General features: G+C 37.2%; 1 protein-coding gene across 13 annotated transcripts in view; it reads left to right on the top strand.

Annotated features, from left to right (window-relative positions):
• Positions 1 to 16,460, top strand: part of LOC143163499 (uncharacterized) — a 259,356-nt gene that overhangs the window by 68,493 nt on the left and 174,403 nt on the right. For 3 of the 13 annotated variants that reach the window (XR_012995920.1, XR_012995917.1, XR_012995918.1), the window contains exons 6-7: positions 2,734 to 2,817; positions 8,276 to 8,361. The exons of 5 other annotated variants lie outside the window; for them this stretch is intronic. Coding sequence is in view for 2 of the 8 variants with exons in the window: in XM_076344949.1 (XP_076201064.1) it covers positions 2,734 to 2,794 (61 nt within the window). In the remaining 6 variants the exon portion in view is untranslated. Of the gene's footprint in view, positions 1 to 2,733; positions 2,818 to 4,587; positions 4,631 to 7,534; positions 7,598 to 8,275; positions 8,362 to 8,481; positions 8,553 to 10,612; positions 12,309 to 15,165; positions 15,919 to 16,460 lie in introns of those variants that run through there. 5 more of the 13 variants (XR_012995916.1, XR_012995919.1, XR_012995922.1 and 2 more) reach the window with 5 other exon arrangements.

Raw genomic sequence — 16,460 nt, 5'->3', positions numbered from 1 at the left:
AGGCACCTTGGAGTAACGGGCTACTCCTGAGTATTAGGCGTTTCAAGACTCATGTATTTGCTGGTAATGCTGCAGAATAGAGTCAAGTGCTGCTGTGTGGATAGAGCCATTCACGTGCCCTGCTCGCTTAGACTCTTATAATGCAAAATATTATTCCCATGTTTCTAGTGTAGCCATCCATACCTACACTACTCCTATATTCCTGTTCAAAAACCTTCTATGCTGTCTCAAGCCCTTTTTCTATTGGACTAGAAAATTGTCAGAAAAGTGTGATTCATCAGCACAGGGCAGCGTGTGTGTTTGCCTGTGTTTGTGCAGTGTGTGTGCAGCTCTCCGGGGAACGAAGCAGGCCCACAATACTGCTGCGCACTTCTCTCCCAGGACTCTGAAAAATATCCAGTGGCCAACGGCCATGTCACAATTTAAGTGCTGCTGTACTGCCTGTCTACCCCATGAGAGGTCAGTGGCCCTGAGCAGAGCTGGTGAGATGGAGTATGTGCTTGTGTCAGCTGCTTCTGTTTGCAGTGCAGTATTTTAGCACTATCCTAATTTACATGGGCAATTTAACCTACTCAACAGTGAATGGGCATCCATGCCTTTCTGTCAGTATTGCAAGAAAGACACGATGCCCAAAAGAAGGGTGAGCTGAGCAGTCATAAGCAGGAATATCTTATGCAGAAGCATGATGTCATGGATGTTTTTATGCATCACTGTCCAAGAATGGGAGGTTACCTGGCAGCTGCTGAGTGTATTCTGCAGCACACATGACACCCTGTGCCAAAAGCCGCACTGTTGTAGTGTGGATACCAAAGCGATGTAGAAACTTGCAAGAATTCCATGCGCCACCACGCAGACACAGCACGTCCTCAGGCTGTCTGCGCCGTCCTGCTTCCCAGTGCTCACTTTTCTGACAAAACAGCACTCTCTTGCCATTCAGAAGAATCACTTTTCAGCAGATATGTATGATGTGGTCCATACATGTATCGGAATCTCTATACTATTATAGCGCTGTCATTTAGCCTTATCTTTGAAAAGGCAGAACTTTACATCACACAGATGCTGCTTGCCATCTATCACATCAACTCCCTGCACAGCTAGATTGGAACAGGTGACCTCAGAGCCTGGCTTTATTTTCAAATAAATGCTTATTTATGCTAATCTATGCTTTGAATACGCTTATGAAGAACGGGGAGAAGGAAAATATCTGCTTTAAAGAAAAGTCACTGCAGAGATCCTCACTCAGATACCCTTTGCCTGACTTCATGCAGAGGCCTGAGACCAGTAGATGGCAATCTCCTCCTGTCGCAGGAAGAGCAGTGTTTTAATGCAGGGGCCCTTGTGTGCATCTTCCCTTTGCTTATTACAGTTTACTTGAAGGGCAAGAAGACCTGGAAATCGTAGGCAGCCTTTGTTAGGTTCAGAATGTCAGAATATGGCAAAGCAAAACTGAAGTTCTACTTTATGCAAATCCTAGCTGCCGGTATCTGTGAAAAGAAAAGCAAGCTAACCTAATGGAATGAATTTGTACTAATCTTTTTAATTTTTAAATACAGGACACTGGGTTATTTTACAGCATCGTTGTGCTTTTCCTCCTGTGTGCTGCTAATCTTTTAATGCACTCTTTAGAAAAAAGAAAATGGCTGTTCTCCCTGTACCCCACATTTCCCTTTTTTTTTGTTCAGTGTTTAAAATGGGAAGAAATAACATGATCTTCAGCTGACTTAAAAAGGAGTCAAGGCACAAAAGAAAAGCATTTTCCTGCTATAGTGACTAATCTGCCACGCTAGAGTAATGTGTCCAAGCAGCAGTGTGAGAGTCTAGTTTAGCATTTGAATTGGAAAATGGATGGTATTAAGGCTATCGCTGTGTAATTTTTATACATGTTTTTTATTGCAGAAAAGAAGATTAATGCTGCTAATTTCAGTTATGTGAAAACTCTGAGCTGATAAAGGACCTGGATTTTTTTTTTAAAGCAAATATTAATAGCAGAGAAAGGAATATTCCTATCCTGTGTTGGAAATAATTGTGTCAGTAATCTCACCATATTGCTTTAAATGAGTTTGCATCATTTCATGCAGTATCATACTGCAGGCATTTGATCATCCATAACATAACGATGGAATGATGAAAAAGAAGGCTAAATTAATATCCTGGATATACTGACACTGGTAACAATATAAGAAGGTTTCTCTGGGAATGTAGGATTTTCTGTACTATCCTTAAATGTAATTCTTGATATGCTGTCCATCTGGTACCCTCTAACAGTAGATTGCAGTCCTGATGTACCCTTTATGTTACCTATCAGTACTTAGCTGAGTAGTACAGGCATACCTTTATGAATAAGATTCATTAGGGAGAGAAATTAAATGTAAACTGGATCAGTGCTTTGTCCTATAGGATAAAAGATGAGGAGGGAACTATTACACTAGCTATGCAAATCCTGAACATTTGGAAGATAACCAGTGCTCCCAGTATGGAGCAGGAGACCTGGAGGTTCATGTGAACATGCATGTAAAAGTAGCTGAGGTAGGGGGAGATGGCTTAAAGTGAGTATTAGGGGCAAAGCCAATTCTTGCACTTTGTTTTACTCTATTGAGAAGATTTTCACCTGATTGTGTAGACATGGTATGATCTGTAAAAGCACAGAAAGGCTTTATGAGAAATATTGACTATAACCGGACGCTACACCATGTATAACCTACTCCAGCTCACAGGTACTCCTCCATTTTACAGGCATTCAACTTTTCTTTATAAAAGAAAACTAAAGGTGGACGAATCCAAGCAACACTCATAGCAACACTGTGTTTTGAGCAAATGGTAAGTGATGGACATGCCATAACAGAAGAAAAAAACTATCTTATATTAGAAGGGGTGAAAAGAAAAGAAATAGGCTTGTTTGGTGGGTAGAAGGAACTGGTTTATGAGGAAAAATTATAAAATTTTTTCTAAATGGTAACTGATACAAGTGATTGAGTACATGCAAATATATTTTTGAAAATGTAGGCTCATAAGCAAAACAGAAATAATTGGAATTATTTTTCATGATAGAAAGGAATATCTTTTTGCAATTACATTAAGTAAGGAAAACAGAGATGAAAATCTCCTTTTCTGCAAGAACCTTTATGTTGTAAAACAACTTCCAAAGAAAATAATACACTCCCATTGCTTGAAACAGCTAAACATTTATTAAATATTATAAAATGGGAATGTATAAACATTTTCCATCTCCAGCTTGTGTGGTTAAAGGACAAAAAATGTACAATTGCAACAGGCAATTTCTTCTCATTCAGAGTGGGCTGAATGTGTGTTTACACTACAGCGGCAGAAAGAGAGAAGCATTTTCAGTGCCTACAGTTGAAGCCTGTTAAGGTGCCTGCATTTGGCACCTCAGTTCCACGTGTCCTCCGTGGAGGACAGGGATACATCTAGTGGGTGATTAAAGGTGCCCAAATAAGGCTAGGCTTAATTTAAATGTTCTGAATCACTCTTTAGAAGCACCTGTGTTTTTTTTTTTTCTTTTTTCACTGGTTATATGAGGAACCTGCACTCCTCTGAGGCCTAAGTTAGAGACTTAAAGTTTTAGGTAGCACCTCACTATGTATCTGAATGTATGTGTGTGCTTTTGAAGCGTTTGACCTCTTCTCTGGAGACAGTCGTATACTTTTATTTTATTCAAAATCAGTAAACAAGGCTACAATTCAAAATTCTCTTTTTCCTCAGCTGTCTGGGTGATTTTACACTACTTTATGTTCATGCAAATGACTACAGAAGGTGCAAAGATAAAAGAAAAAAAAAAGTTGGTTTATTTTCTTCTACAATTGTGAATTTTTTTAAGGCAGTGATTTGTGTTCTCTTTCTTCCTCTGGTAAGCAGGGACTGAGAAATCTGGGGCTCCCATACTGGTTTCAGGGCTGACATTGGACTTAACTGCTGCAAGGGTTTTCATCAGCCTTCCTAGTTCCAAAATTTTTGAAATGCTACCTAAAATGAAGCTTCTCTTTTCTGACAAAGAGCTAGGGATGGCACCGCATGTCTTTCTGGTATGCTAATCACTTTTGGATTTCAGCACACAGCGATAAAAATTTGCCCAGCAGGATAAAACTAGTCCATGGATTGTTTCATTCCATCAGCCCTGCCACGCATGCTGTGACATAAATGTTACCAGAGTACTTTTGAGGGGATTTTCTTTGCTAGAACATTAGGCCCAGAATAAAGTATTTCCCACTATATTATCATTGACGTTTGCAGAAGAATTCTCAGAACTGCAGTTCCTCTTGGTTCTATATCAAAAACATATTTTATGGGACTGCCATCTAGTTAGGGATATTCTGGTGCAGCAAAATAAGCTAAGCTGGTTAGGTGGCATTGCTTTACTGCAGAATTTTTTAAAGCTTAAATATCTGCTGAAAAGAGAATGAAAGGATCTTAATAAAGTATAACAAGTAAAACAGCTACCATGCAAATTCAGTAGCGTTGGAATGGTGTGCCTGAATTTTAATACTTACCTGTATTTTGTGTTTATGCAGTAGGAAATTATTTTTATTTCTTTTTTTTTGTTTTCTTGCTTTTAATTGAATTCCTTTCCAGGCCCTTAGCAGCAGAGATCTAGTATAACCCATGGAGCCATTCCCACTGAGAATCGAACTCTCAGAACCCAGCTAGTTATGTTCAAAATCTTGTTTAATGGGCAAAAAGGAAGCACATCTGAGGTATACATATGCATTCATATATATAAAGACAAAAATTTATTTTAGATAACTGAAATTTAAGAATCTAATCATTGTTAGTCCAGATGTAGTTATTACAGGAAAAGCAGAAATCAGAAGACAGTTAAAATTGTTGTACATGCATTCCGTTTCTACCCCTGTTCCTGATGTTTTACGCACCTTTCCTCTGCTCCTCTGGGTCCTAATGTCAGTGTTTTCATTCTGGTGGAGGAGGGTGGGGAGTGTTACAATGAGTTGTCAGCACCTGGAGTCCTTCACTGAGAGGGATATGATGCTCATATTGATGATTTCTTCTTCACGGTAGAATCCACTTGGATCTTTTTATAAGTTAGTTAACATGGTTGTACATCTTGGTTCTTTCTTTGTTGGTCTGCGGGTCCATGTTAATCACAATTTACTATATATGATACCTTTTATGTACTTTAGATAGTATTTCTTTGTACTCTTTGTCACCACTAAGCTCAGTTTTGGCCATCTCCAGGTCTGCATTTCTTTAATGGACTGCAGAGGAGCTGTTTACAGCTGTGGGGCCTCCAGAACCAGTCTGTGCCCCATCTTTTGTCATTGCATGCCTGTACTCCTCCACACCACGTCCTCTGTCTTAACCTCTTAAGACCTCTATTTACATGTCAGACTTGTATTTTCTATGCTACATTTTTATGCTAGGTTTGTAAAACTATGGTGATATCATACAAAGATAAACAATAGTGAAACAAATTAGCCATAGGCAATTAAAAATATTGGTGTTACAGCTAAACCAAGTAAAACAAAGCTGCGGGCAGATCAGGAAAGTTCAGACAGAGCAGGCCTGGCAAAATTCAGTCCTGAGGCTGTGCAAACTCAGTACAAAGCTTACGGCTTGCTACTAGCAATGATAATAGTATATTACAGAGCTACATGGTTGTAGGAGAACAGGTGGCACAGAGCAGATTCCCTGCACTGATATTCCCTAATATTGAGGCTGTAATCTTTTGTATTTGATTAGTTTAAGCCAACTTTCTGACAAAAGACTGCACAGCTGATGACCTGATACACTGAGAACTTAAATAATACAGGAAATAATGTTGTGGCAGAATGACAATGATAAAGGATGTTTCCACACAGCGCGTTCACACTCCGTGGGACAGCTGCGTGGTGTTTTCCTGTTCAGTGATGGGGAAGAGACCGCCACAGCAGGTGTGGTAGAAGTCATCTATGGCCACTCAATCACAATGGAAAATATTAAAATCAAAGCTGGAATCTTCCACTTGGGGAAATAAAGATCAGCTGCAGGGACCAGTAATTCTCTGCAGTTTAACTTACACTGGATATTCACAGGTATCGGGACAAAGGAGATGCTTATTGTTTTGATTTGGCAGCATTTTGATTTTTAATCTGTGTCTCATAAAGTCTGATCCTCATGACCAGCTTACTTGCTCTCAGCTCAGGACCTGTGGGGAAAGTTAACAAGGTCATGTGTTACCTTTGCACTTTGGGAAAAGAAAGTTGCAGTGGAAAGCAAGAAAGGGAGAGTCAGGGCTTTATAAGCTAAGAACTTGTTTATGCAGGAGCAGAGAGACCTTTATTCTGATTCTTGCTCCTAGCACAGCTGTTTTATGTTACATGGGAAATGTACCTCGAGACCTTAGTTCTTATTCTTCCACCACTGATCAGTATGCTAAACATTACTTTGCAGAAACATGCATTCTGTCCGTCTTCCTCTTATTTCTTTCCATCACCATGATACATGCAATTTTTACCTGTTTTTTGGTACAGCTTCAGCCAAGAGGGGTAGGGGATTGTCAGTGTTTTCACAATGGTGAACTCTATAACCCACAGACTGAGCCTTCCCATGGAAAGTGAGAAATGTGGTTGTAAGACTTTTTCCCCAGGGCTCAAGGGAGCAATGGAGCCATTTTCCCACTTTCTAAACAAGCTCTCTACAACAATCTCTACAACATTATTATTTTGTAAAAGTTGATATAATTCCCAGCTGTGTTTTAAACAAAATCCTGAATAAACTGATAACTGCATTTTGTCTGGAGTTAGTATTTGTTAGGAAAGCTCTTGGAACATGTATGAGATGAGACCTTTTAGAGAACTTAGCTGAAAGAAACCTAGGTACTGATCTTTAAGTGGACTTATGTGTGCTGGTCAAATTATAGCAATTTTCTTCCCAGCTAGAAGTGTAGTTCTTGGTGTCTAAGGAAATTTAAACTCAAAATAACATGATGTTTTGCAGTAATTGAGCAGTTTTTTAAAAGACTGAAGTCTCAAAGAAGACTGAGTTTACATAATAAAGTATTATATCCCACTATGCAAAACACCTAGTAACCTTAAAGAACATTTTCTGTATCAAATATTGATAACAGAGACAGACTCTTACAAGCAGCCAGGCAAAAGCAAAATATCAAACTAGATGCCTCCTAGCAATTTTTATTCCCCGGTATGAGTAAAGTTACATGAAGAAAGGGAAAAGAATTAGAGTAAAACAGTCTGTTCTAGCAGAGAAAGTACAGGATGCAGTGTGTCCCACTGCATTGCAGGTTACCCAAAGGGAAGCACATACAATTTCCTCAGGCAAAAGTTCATCCACTAAACTCTTTTTCTGAAGGGAAAGGGTAGTGGCAGTTGATGAGGGCAGTACAGCAAAGGGCAAATGCAGACTGAACATCGAGCTAAGAAGAAACTGCGAAGGGTAGAGAATGTTTTTTAGGAAACCTGAAAACAAGCCTTTAAAAAGCATCTTGGTAAACATAAGATTACTCTGCTGAAAATGAGAAGGTATGGAGCTGTCTCTAATTATTTCCTCTGCTTCATATATGAAGTATTCAACCAAAGCTAAAAAGATGACTGCCTTATACTTCAGATGAGACTGTAAGACCGAGACAACAAACTGAGAAAGGTGTGCAACGCTTGAAAACTGAGCAGGTGTATTTTACACTATACCAGTACTTCTCAGGATGAAGGAAGCATATTTGTGAGTTACACTGCAAAACTGCATTGAGTGTTGGAGTTCTTGTCCATCCCTCTCAAACTCACTCCTCTCTTCTCTTTCAGCAAATTGCTAAGTGCTAAGAGCAGTGAGACTGTGTTTCTGTGGGTATTGTGAAGCATGATATGTACATAAGAGCAACATTTTGTTTCCTTGCTTAACTGTTACTGTTACATCCATGAGCTGAAAATAATACTTCAAGGACAGCTATTATTTATATAATCCCACCATATTGCTATTTCCTCAAATCAAAAGTGTTATATGTGCATGCATGTACCCATCCATTTGATTTTCACTTTATTTTACCTGAAAACCATCCAGTGAGGCTTAGTTCTTTATTCAGTGAAAAAAAATCAAATTCTGTGGTGGATTTACAAGGGTATTTATAGACATTAAGGTGCAGATTTTCAATAGTATCTAGTTATCTAATTTTTTGTAAATCTCAGCAAGCGCATATTTGCATTTTTGGCAGATAAATACTTTTGTAAATCTGCCTCCTGATTTATAGCTGAAACACATATTGTCACTTTCTACATGTACAATATTTCTGAATTTTCTCCTTCTTATATTTTAGACTCTCACACGACTGCTTTCCCTTTGGGTTACATGTACGGAGGCAAAGAAGTAAGAATCGTTGAAGTGTCTTTGGAATAATAGCAGGTCAGTGAATCACAGATATTAGAAGCAGAGAAAAAAGTCCTTTGGGTCACCTAGTCTGACCTTTGCATTCTGTAGCATTACTCATACAGCATACTCGCTAACCTAACCTTCTTTTGACAGTTTGTAATTCTAAGTTGCTGAAGGTGGGACACGCAACTACTTTCAACTTGAATTTTAGTAGGAAGAAACAGGTAAGGAAAAGAGTGCAGAAGCTTGCAACTTCAGCTTAGCAGTTCTTACTATGCTGTTTTAGACATTTGTTTTTGATTAGCAATACAAAAGTTATAATGACGTTTAAAAACATGAGAGTACTTCTTTGGATGCAGTATGCCCAGATGTATTCTTTATCGGTAGAGAAAGCATGTGGCGTCTCTGGACTGATTAAGACTCTTGAAAAATGGTGTAGTATAGCATAGATATGACAAGGTGCCTGTGACATAACAAATCTCTCTCTGGCGTAAAAGGGAGTTGCTGTAATTTTTTCTAGTTCTTAGGACATCATCAGATTCTATGTTACTCCCAGTGTTGAATGACAGTAGTACTTATTTCTGGATATTTCTATTTTCTTCATGAAGAAAGGGGAAGGATGGAGGTAAGGAGGGAGGCTAGGGATCATTAAAAACATGGATATCCAGACTTTTACTGTTAAGAATTTTTTTTTAATATCTCAGTGAAACTCTTTTTTCCTTAGGTATAATTGTCTCTTCAAATTGCCATCCTTGGGTAGTGTGATTTACAGGCTTAAGGCCAGAAAGGCATTATGATAATCTTTTAGTCTGACCTCATGAGTAAAACAGACCATAGAATTTCATCTGGTGATTCCTTCAGTGGGGAGAATTATTCTTTTCAGCTATATAAATGAATTCCTTTCCTTCATTCATTTTGAAAGCCTTGAAAATATTTATAGATTGTGATCTTACCCTTCCCTGCTTGAAGGCCTTTGCTTTTCAACACTATATAAAATTATGCCATCTTGTTGGGTCTTTCATACTCTTTTATTTGCCTATCTTTATATTATCTGTAAGAGGTCTTCAAGAAGCGCTAGATTCATCAAACTAATGAGACTGTTTTTTTCTTACTTCAGGAAATGTATTTATTTTCCTCTGGTTAAAATATAAAAATAGATAAATAATAATGCAGTATAAATGCTGATTTGTGTAATTTAAAAAAGACAAATGACAGAATTCAAAATGGGTGAAGAGCTGATATGATTCCTCAGAAGTAATATGTCAATGATGTGAAATTTTAAATAATAATAATTTATTCATATCCAGGAAATCTCAAAGGGGCAACGAAAAGCCATGTACAATATTTACATGACCTCCTCTTTGGAAAAAAAACAATAATCCAGCAACAGTCAAGAAAAAACAAAGGATTACAATTTTAATAAGTCTCTCATCTAATCAAGACCTTACAGAAGTTTCAATTTTAATTCAACATACAGGCTAGCATATTAGGAGTTATTTTCATGTTGAGTCATGTGGATTTCCTTTCCAAATACGCCGTCCAAATGTATACTAAATATTATTCTTTATTCATATTGTTAACTGTATAGTTGCTATCCTATAACTGCGTTCTCTCCACTCACTCAATTCATCAAGTCTTCAAGTGAGAGCAGAAACTCTCTGGGCTATTAACAAGTCTTTATAGCCATAGATAGGCTATAAAGTGTCTAGCACAGTCTGTATACAGATTTAAATGAAGTTTCTTGAAATGAGAATGTTATGGCTTGTATAGCTGTTGCCAAACCCTATTCGTTTCCAGAGAGTTAAAGTTCTTTAAAAGGCAGATACACAGACATAGACAAAACCCCATGTCTCTAAGGCTTGCTCCTAATGACTGGTCTTAATTCATAAATTTAGGCAACGGAATCTTTGTCAGTTTAGGAGTTTGAATTATCCTTATAATTGTTATAATATTTATAATAAATTATAATCATTATAATCTAAATTAGAAATTACAATTGTTACAATAAATCATTATGGTAGTTTATAATTGTCTCTGCAGGAGACTGTAGAAGGATGGCATTTCTGCAAGAAAATGTGTTTGTTTTTATTTTGAGTGCAGACGTATGCCCACAAGAGCCCATAATGAGTCCTTGGACATAGTACTAATGTGTGACTTAGTGAAGAGATGAATAAAATCAGCTGGTTTTTTCCCCCAAAAGTTGAACGTATAAATTTGTGAAGAAATAGTTTCACAGGTTTAAATTTCAACTATCCAGGGAACTGTTGTACTTGTTATTTTCTAGCTGATGCAAGCAGAAGAACATTGTGTCAAAATGCCACCACGGAAGTGAGCTGAAATTAGCAAACTACCTTGATCCCCACATTGGAAAGCCGCCTGAAATGTGGTTGAAATCAAAGACACACAATGCTGAAACACAGACCATTTTGTTGAAATATGTGATTTGAGTAGATACTCACACACACATCGTCTGGCACAAACCCACAAAACCAAGATATTCAAGCTGTCTTTACTTTATACTTACAACTTACCTATTCTTCATGTATCTCATTTCAACAATATACATCTCCTGTCCTACAGACAACATACCTTCTTTTGTTTTTCTCATTTTTGCCTCTCTGTATACTCCTCTTTTTATACTGCTGGTAATTGATAAAGATTGGGTTGCAGGAAGAGACCATAGAGCAGTCAAGTCATGTTCAGCAGGTGATCAAACACGTATTGGCAATCTGGAAAACTTGTGAGGGCAGAGTGAAGGTTGTGGTATATGGTCTATGGTTGTATTCATTTAATTCTGCTTTGTTTTGAAAAGAAGAGAACTGGTCCTCACTGGAGTTAGATTAGACACAATACAGAATTCGATGTTGATGGTTCTTCTAGAAGGTGACATTGCTTGAGTCTGCAATACATGCCAGCAGCAGAAGAACCATGAGTAAGACAGGGATGATATGAACTCAGTGGTTTCTCAACCAATTCACAGAGCTGAGCTCTGGAGGATCCAGGAAGCCTCAGAGCAGTGTTTTGAGGTTCTGCCAGCAGATGGTGATAAAACAGGAAGTAGAAGAGGAAAAAAAGCTGACACAGTGGATCTGATTGAAAGAAGGTAGCCATTCTTTCTTCCTCCAGACTCATTCTCTCTCATGCTCTGGGACATGTAGTGCATTTTGAACATGGCAGTCTGAGAACGCCGTAGAGTTTAACTTTGTCACAGCTGCCACTTTGAGCCTATGAAATGTCATTGCAGACTCTGCTAAAGACCTAGAGTAAGAATATTAGAAAAGATGAAAGGAGTGCTGGAGCTGGAAGGGGAGCAGGGCAGTGGAAGGAACTTGGAGTTGAAAAAAAAATCAGGGAATTCAAGCTGTAGGGATTAGCAAAGTGTGAAATAGTTTAGGATCAGGGAATTAGGGAAAGTGGGGAGAATGGAGTTCATTAAAGACTTGGTTGCTTTGCATGCAGAAGGCTGGAAAAGCTTTTGAAGTTTGTCTCTTGCTATTTGCAACATGCGTCACTTGTTTGGCAAATTAGAACACTATAAAATGTTTGCAGTGTTCTCAAATTACAGTCACAAACTCCTTTATTTTCTTACCTTTTTGCATTCACGTGCATTTATTGTGAAAGTTTGCTAGACCAAAAATACCTCTGTGCCTTTCAGTGTCTGATGAGCAGTTACTACTTCTTTTGCTCATTTTGTAAATGTCCTCAGATCTGCTAACCTGACATTTTTATGCATTTATAAATCACTTTGGAATGCATGCTTATTAGTACTGGTTTCTAAGACATTTGAGTCATATTTGGGATGTTACTTATAACCTGCAATAAGCATCCAGTTTGTGTAAGCAAATACAATTTTTCTATCAACAGAGCTAATACAGACCTAGAGCTTCAGCTAACAGTATTCTGAAAAGCCTGTAGGATTAAAAAAAAAAAAAAAAAAAAAATTGCCTTTGTGAATTTTACATTTTGGCTGACACCCAGGCTAGCAGCTTTAGAGAAACAAAGAGAGGTTTAATATATTTGAGATTTATATTGTGGTAGATACAATTGCATAATTTGCTAGACATTTCTGCATAATGGTGCTATAATTCCTGTTGTTAAAATTTGCTGTTGAGTTTAGCCATCATTATAACTAAATTCTCCTGCAGACTATAACAGCAGGAAACACTGGAACAATATATTAATCACAACAAATTAAATTAGCAAATAGTTTCCAAGATTCTGAGACAGTAAAGATAGGAAAGATTTAGCACAATGAGCCAGTTTAGGTTTCTGCTGATCCGAGCTTATTCCCTGCTGTGTTTGAGATCTAAGGTCTGAAGATGTGTGTGAGTAAGCAGTGGCCAGCTAATCCTTTCAGTTCTGCTCACTTGTCTAGTTCCCAGCTGGATAGAAGACAAATACCTAGGGATTCTGAATTGGAAAATAGTATTTTGGTACTGAAAAGTCAAAGCCATCGTAATACTGACTAATCTTCAGTCTGAGTTTAAAAAAGTGCCTGCAGATGAGAGTGCTCATCTCCACTGTGAACCTCATTCTTCATTTATTATCAAAAGCCATTCATGGCACAAGTACCAAGAACAACTTTAGTGTAAGAAAGCTAATCAGGCTTTTCTAATCCAGTCCAAGAAATGTGCTATTGAACATCTTTAAAATCTGATCTTCAGCAACAGACACGCAAAGGCAGTAGCAATTTTGGCCAGAGAATCTCACAAGATAAAGTTTAATTTCCCTTGGTAGAGTATGCCACAGTAAAAAAAAAAATCTCATATTCATAATATTTTCCCTTAAATTAAACCTGAACTTAACTTTTTACAGTTTAATTCCAGCACTATGTGTCCATTCTAAATAATCTGTCTGCCTTCCTCCTTCTTTCAAGTAGCTGAAGCTAGACAATAATCACCTGCTTCCTGTCACTGCTACTGAGGGTTCCCACCGATGCAAACACCCCCAAGTGTATTATTAGTCCAATTTTATTACAGCATCGTTCCAATGAATTCAATGGAATTACAAAATTTTAGGCCTGGAAAGGTGGAGAGGTGAATTAGACCTGTAATTGTGTTTGCATCAGAAGATAAATTCCCTTTAATAATTTTTACTTTTGTCTAAAATTCTTGTAGAAAACTCTTTGCAGAGGTAGGTTACCTAGTCCTCTCAGTTTATCTGATGTATTTCAGGCTGCAGCAGGTCCCATAACAAAGTAAGGTGTTAACGAAATCACAGTGGGAAAAAGAGTGTTGTGGTTCCAGAGCTGCTGAGGTGCAGGCCTTTGGACATTTTTGGACAGTGGACATTTGACCTTGGCAGGCAAGGCAAAGGGCAGTGGATAAATTGGAGGCTTCTGTTGTTTTTTGGAGAGCCTACAGGGAAGTCATGGAGTTTCTTCTAACCTTCACAACCATATGGTGACATGAAACGTGTCACATACTCTATGCCACAGATGTCAGTGGGACTTCAACGTTTTTGATATTAAGCTAGAGTGATAAAATACAATGGGAAACTTGAGTTAATGCAACTGTGTGGGTTGGTTCCAGCAGAGTTTCTGTCTCCATAAAAAATGGAAAGATTTTTTAAAAAGAGAAAGGAATCACTTAACCCTTACTGAATGTATTTAGTATCTGTGATGGTAGGTATGTATGTGAGAGAGTACATGTACAGAGAAAAGATTTTGTTTTCTCTATAAACTGGATGTACGCCCAATTTTAACTGCATTTCTTCTTTTATATTTTATGTATGGAAACATACCCTCTAATCTTTGGCATGATTTCAGCAGGAAGAGTGAAGAAGTTTAGTTTATATTGGAAAATCTCTGGATACAGATGGACAATGTAGAGAGGATTTGGATCAGTTTCTGAAACAAGAAAGATTTTTCTTTCTTTCTTTTATATATCAACAAATTATGCTATCACTATGAAGGAACAGTTTGAGATTTATTAGGTTTTCAGAAGATTAAAAATATGAATTAGATAGGAGTGATATATCTCAGTGTCAAATAATGGTCTGTGATAGTGAGTGTGCACTGGATTTTCACAGCTCTAATTTTAAGCGATGTCTTAAAACAGTAATTGGAAATACTTTTCATGGAAGATAAAATCCTTGTCTGAAACCTGATTTCTTTGTTTGCTTTGCAATATAATATTGGGACCTTGGGAATTTGGACCTTTTTAAAAATATTATTGCATATTAAAGATATGTTTCTACCTAGTCAAAGAAATCAGGGATGTAAGTATAATATTTAGTGTATTGTATGTTAATGTGTATGATCATGTATGTATATATAAAAACAACATATGCTATGTACTAAAAAAGGTAAAATTAAATACATGCTAAATTTTGTTTTATGTCATATTCCTCAAGTACTTTCTCAAGTAATCTTTGTAGTGATTCATTCATATCATATGACATACTGACAGACATCCAGGACAAATCTAGAATATGTGAATGCTCCTGTAACTCTCTCCAGTCATAATTATTAATATGTATTTTTCTGTCTCTCTAAGTGGAAAGGCTTGTGGGGGAAATGAGATTGGGACTTTAGGAGGGAATCCTTCTGTTAGATTTCCTTTTCACTTGTAATAGAGCATGGTTTATACACAGCTTTTCAGACCTAGAATGAAAAGTGTTTGATTCATAGGTTTAATTTTTTTTATTATTTTAGTTTTTTTTTTCTTAGAGAGTTCCTTCTTCAGAATGTTGTTTTTATGCAATTTAATTTTTAAAAAGCTTTGTTTTTTAAAGGGTCTGTTTTCTCCATGTAATATGTAATGAAACATATAGTAACAGTTTGTTGTAATTTCCTTACATTATGTGTATATAAATGCATGGAATTTTCATTTTGAGGTTGAGGAGAGGTTTCAAGCAGCCAAAACAACAACATGGGAGGAAATGGCTGCCTGGATGTAAGATTGTGATCCTTGCACCGGCACATGAGACCAGCTGATTGTGAGGAAGTCAGGCACACCTTTGCAGCTACCTGGAGCCAACTCGTTCAGCCAGACAACTTTCTAGGGGGTCCTATGCTAATATGGCAGCCTGGCCGTGATTCCTTCTATGTATGCAGACTTCCATTTGGCTCTATTTTTTCATCAGAAAATTATAATTCTGGAATGTAGGTCTTTAAAGTAGATAGTGTAATAGATTAACTTGGCTGAAGGAGCAGATGAAAGTCCAGGTGGCTTGAAGAGAATGCTATAGAAGATTTTAAGCTAGTTGTCTAGCTACCTGTAGGAAGCAATCATTAGACAACTTCTGGAGATCTACAGCAAACTGTGGAAGATATACAAGCCCTTCTACATAGGCTTCAGATTTAGAGGACTGAAGTATTCTGAATACCAAAACTTTTTGAGGAAACATAATGTTTTTGGCAAAAAAACCCAAAAACAAAGATTCTCAGATCTAGTAAAAAGAGGAAATGAGTCCCATCAACCTTCCTTTTCTCTCCCCTCACCCCCCAAGATTTCTATTTACCTTAAAAAAAAACAAACAAACTAGAATTCTTCTTTATATCTCTTCTCAGAATTTGAGAGAGGACTGAGTGTTGCTTTACTATACTATAAGTAAAATCCATCCTTTCTGGATATTGACCTTGATAGGAGTCAGTTCTCATGGTCCATGAAAAACAGTTTTTCCAAGACTGATTTTGCTGTAAATCAAAACAAAGAAATTCTGAAACCTTGTTTGCTTTTTTTTTCTTGCCTGGAATGTTGTTTTCCAGATAGTTTGGTTTCCAAGTTAGGTTAGGAGGATCTTGAGAATTTTGTGTCATATGTAATTCATGTGGCACTGAGGAATGAAAAAGATTCACATTTGAATGAATCTGCTTTCATGGTGAGGCTATTGCAGACCCACAGGTATGGTTTGAATTAATTTCTATATACAAAAGTTCAGTAGTTCAGAACTGGAAACAGAATTGGACCTCAGCTGCATCAGAAGGCTCTGATCCTATTAAAAATTAATTTCTTTTCTAACACTGAGATTTAATAAGGAGATATTTCTTTAAAACTAGAGATATATGAGATTTAAATGTATAGATTCTGACATGATTCAAAGATAAAAATATATTTAATTATTTGATTAGAGAACTTTGTCATTAAGAAACTGGTTGAAAACGGCTCTTGCCAACAGGACTGCAAGAT

Source organism: Aptenodytes patagonicus, chromosome 7 (assembly GCF_965638725.1).
Source record: "Aptenodytes patagonicus chromosome 7, bAptPat1.pri.cur, whole genome shotgun sequence".
Taxonomy (NCBI): domain Eukaryota; kingdom Metazoa; phylum Chordata; class Aves; order Sphenisciformes; family Spheniscidae; genus Aptenodytes; species Aptenodytes patagonicus.
Note: the sequence above shows the minus strand (reverse complement) of the source record. Positions and strands in the feature narration are given on the sequence as shown.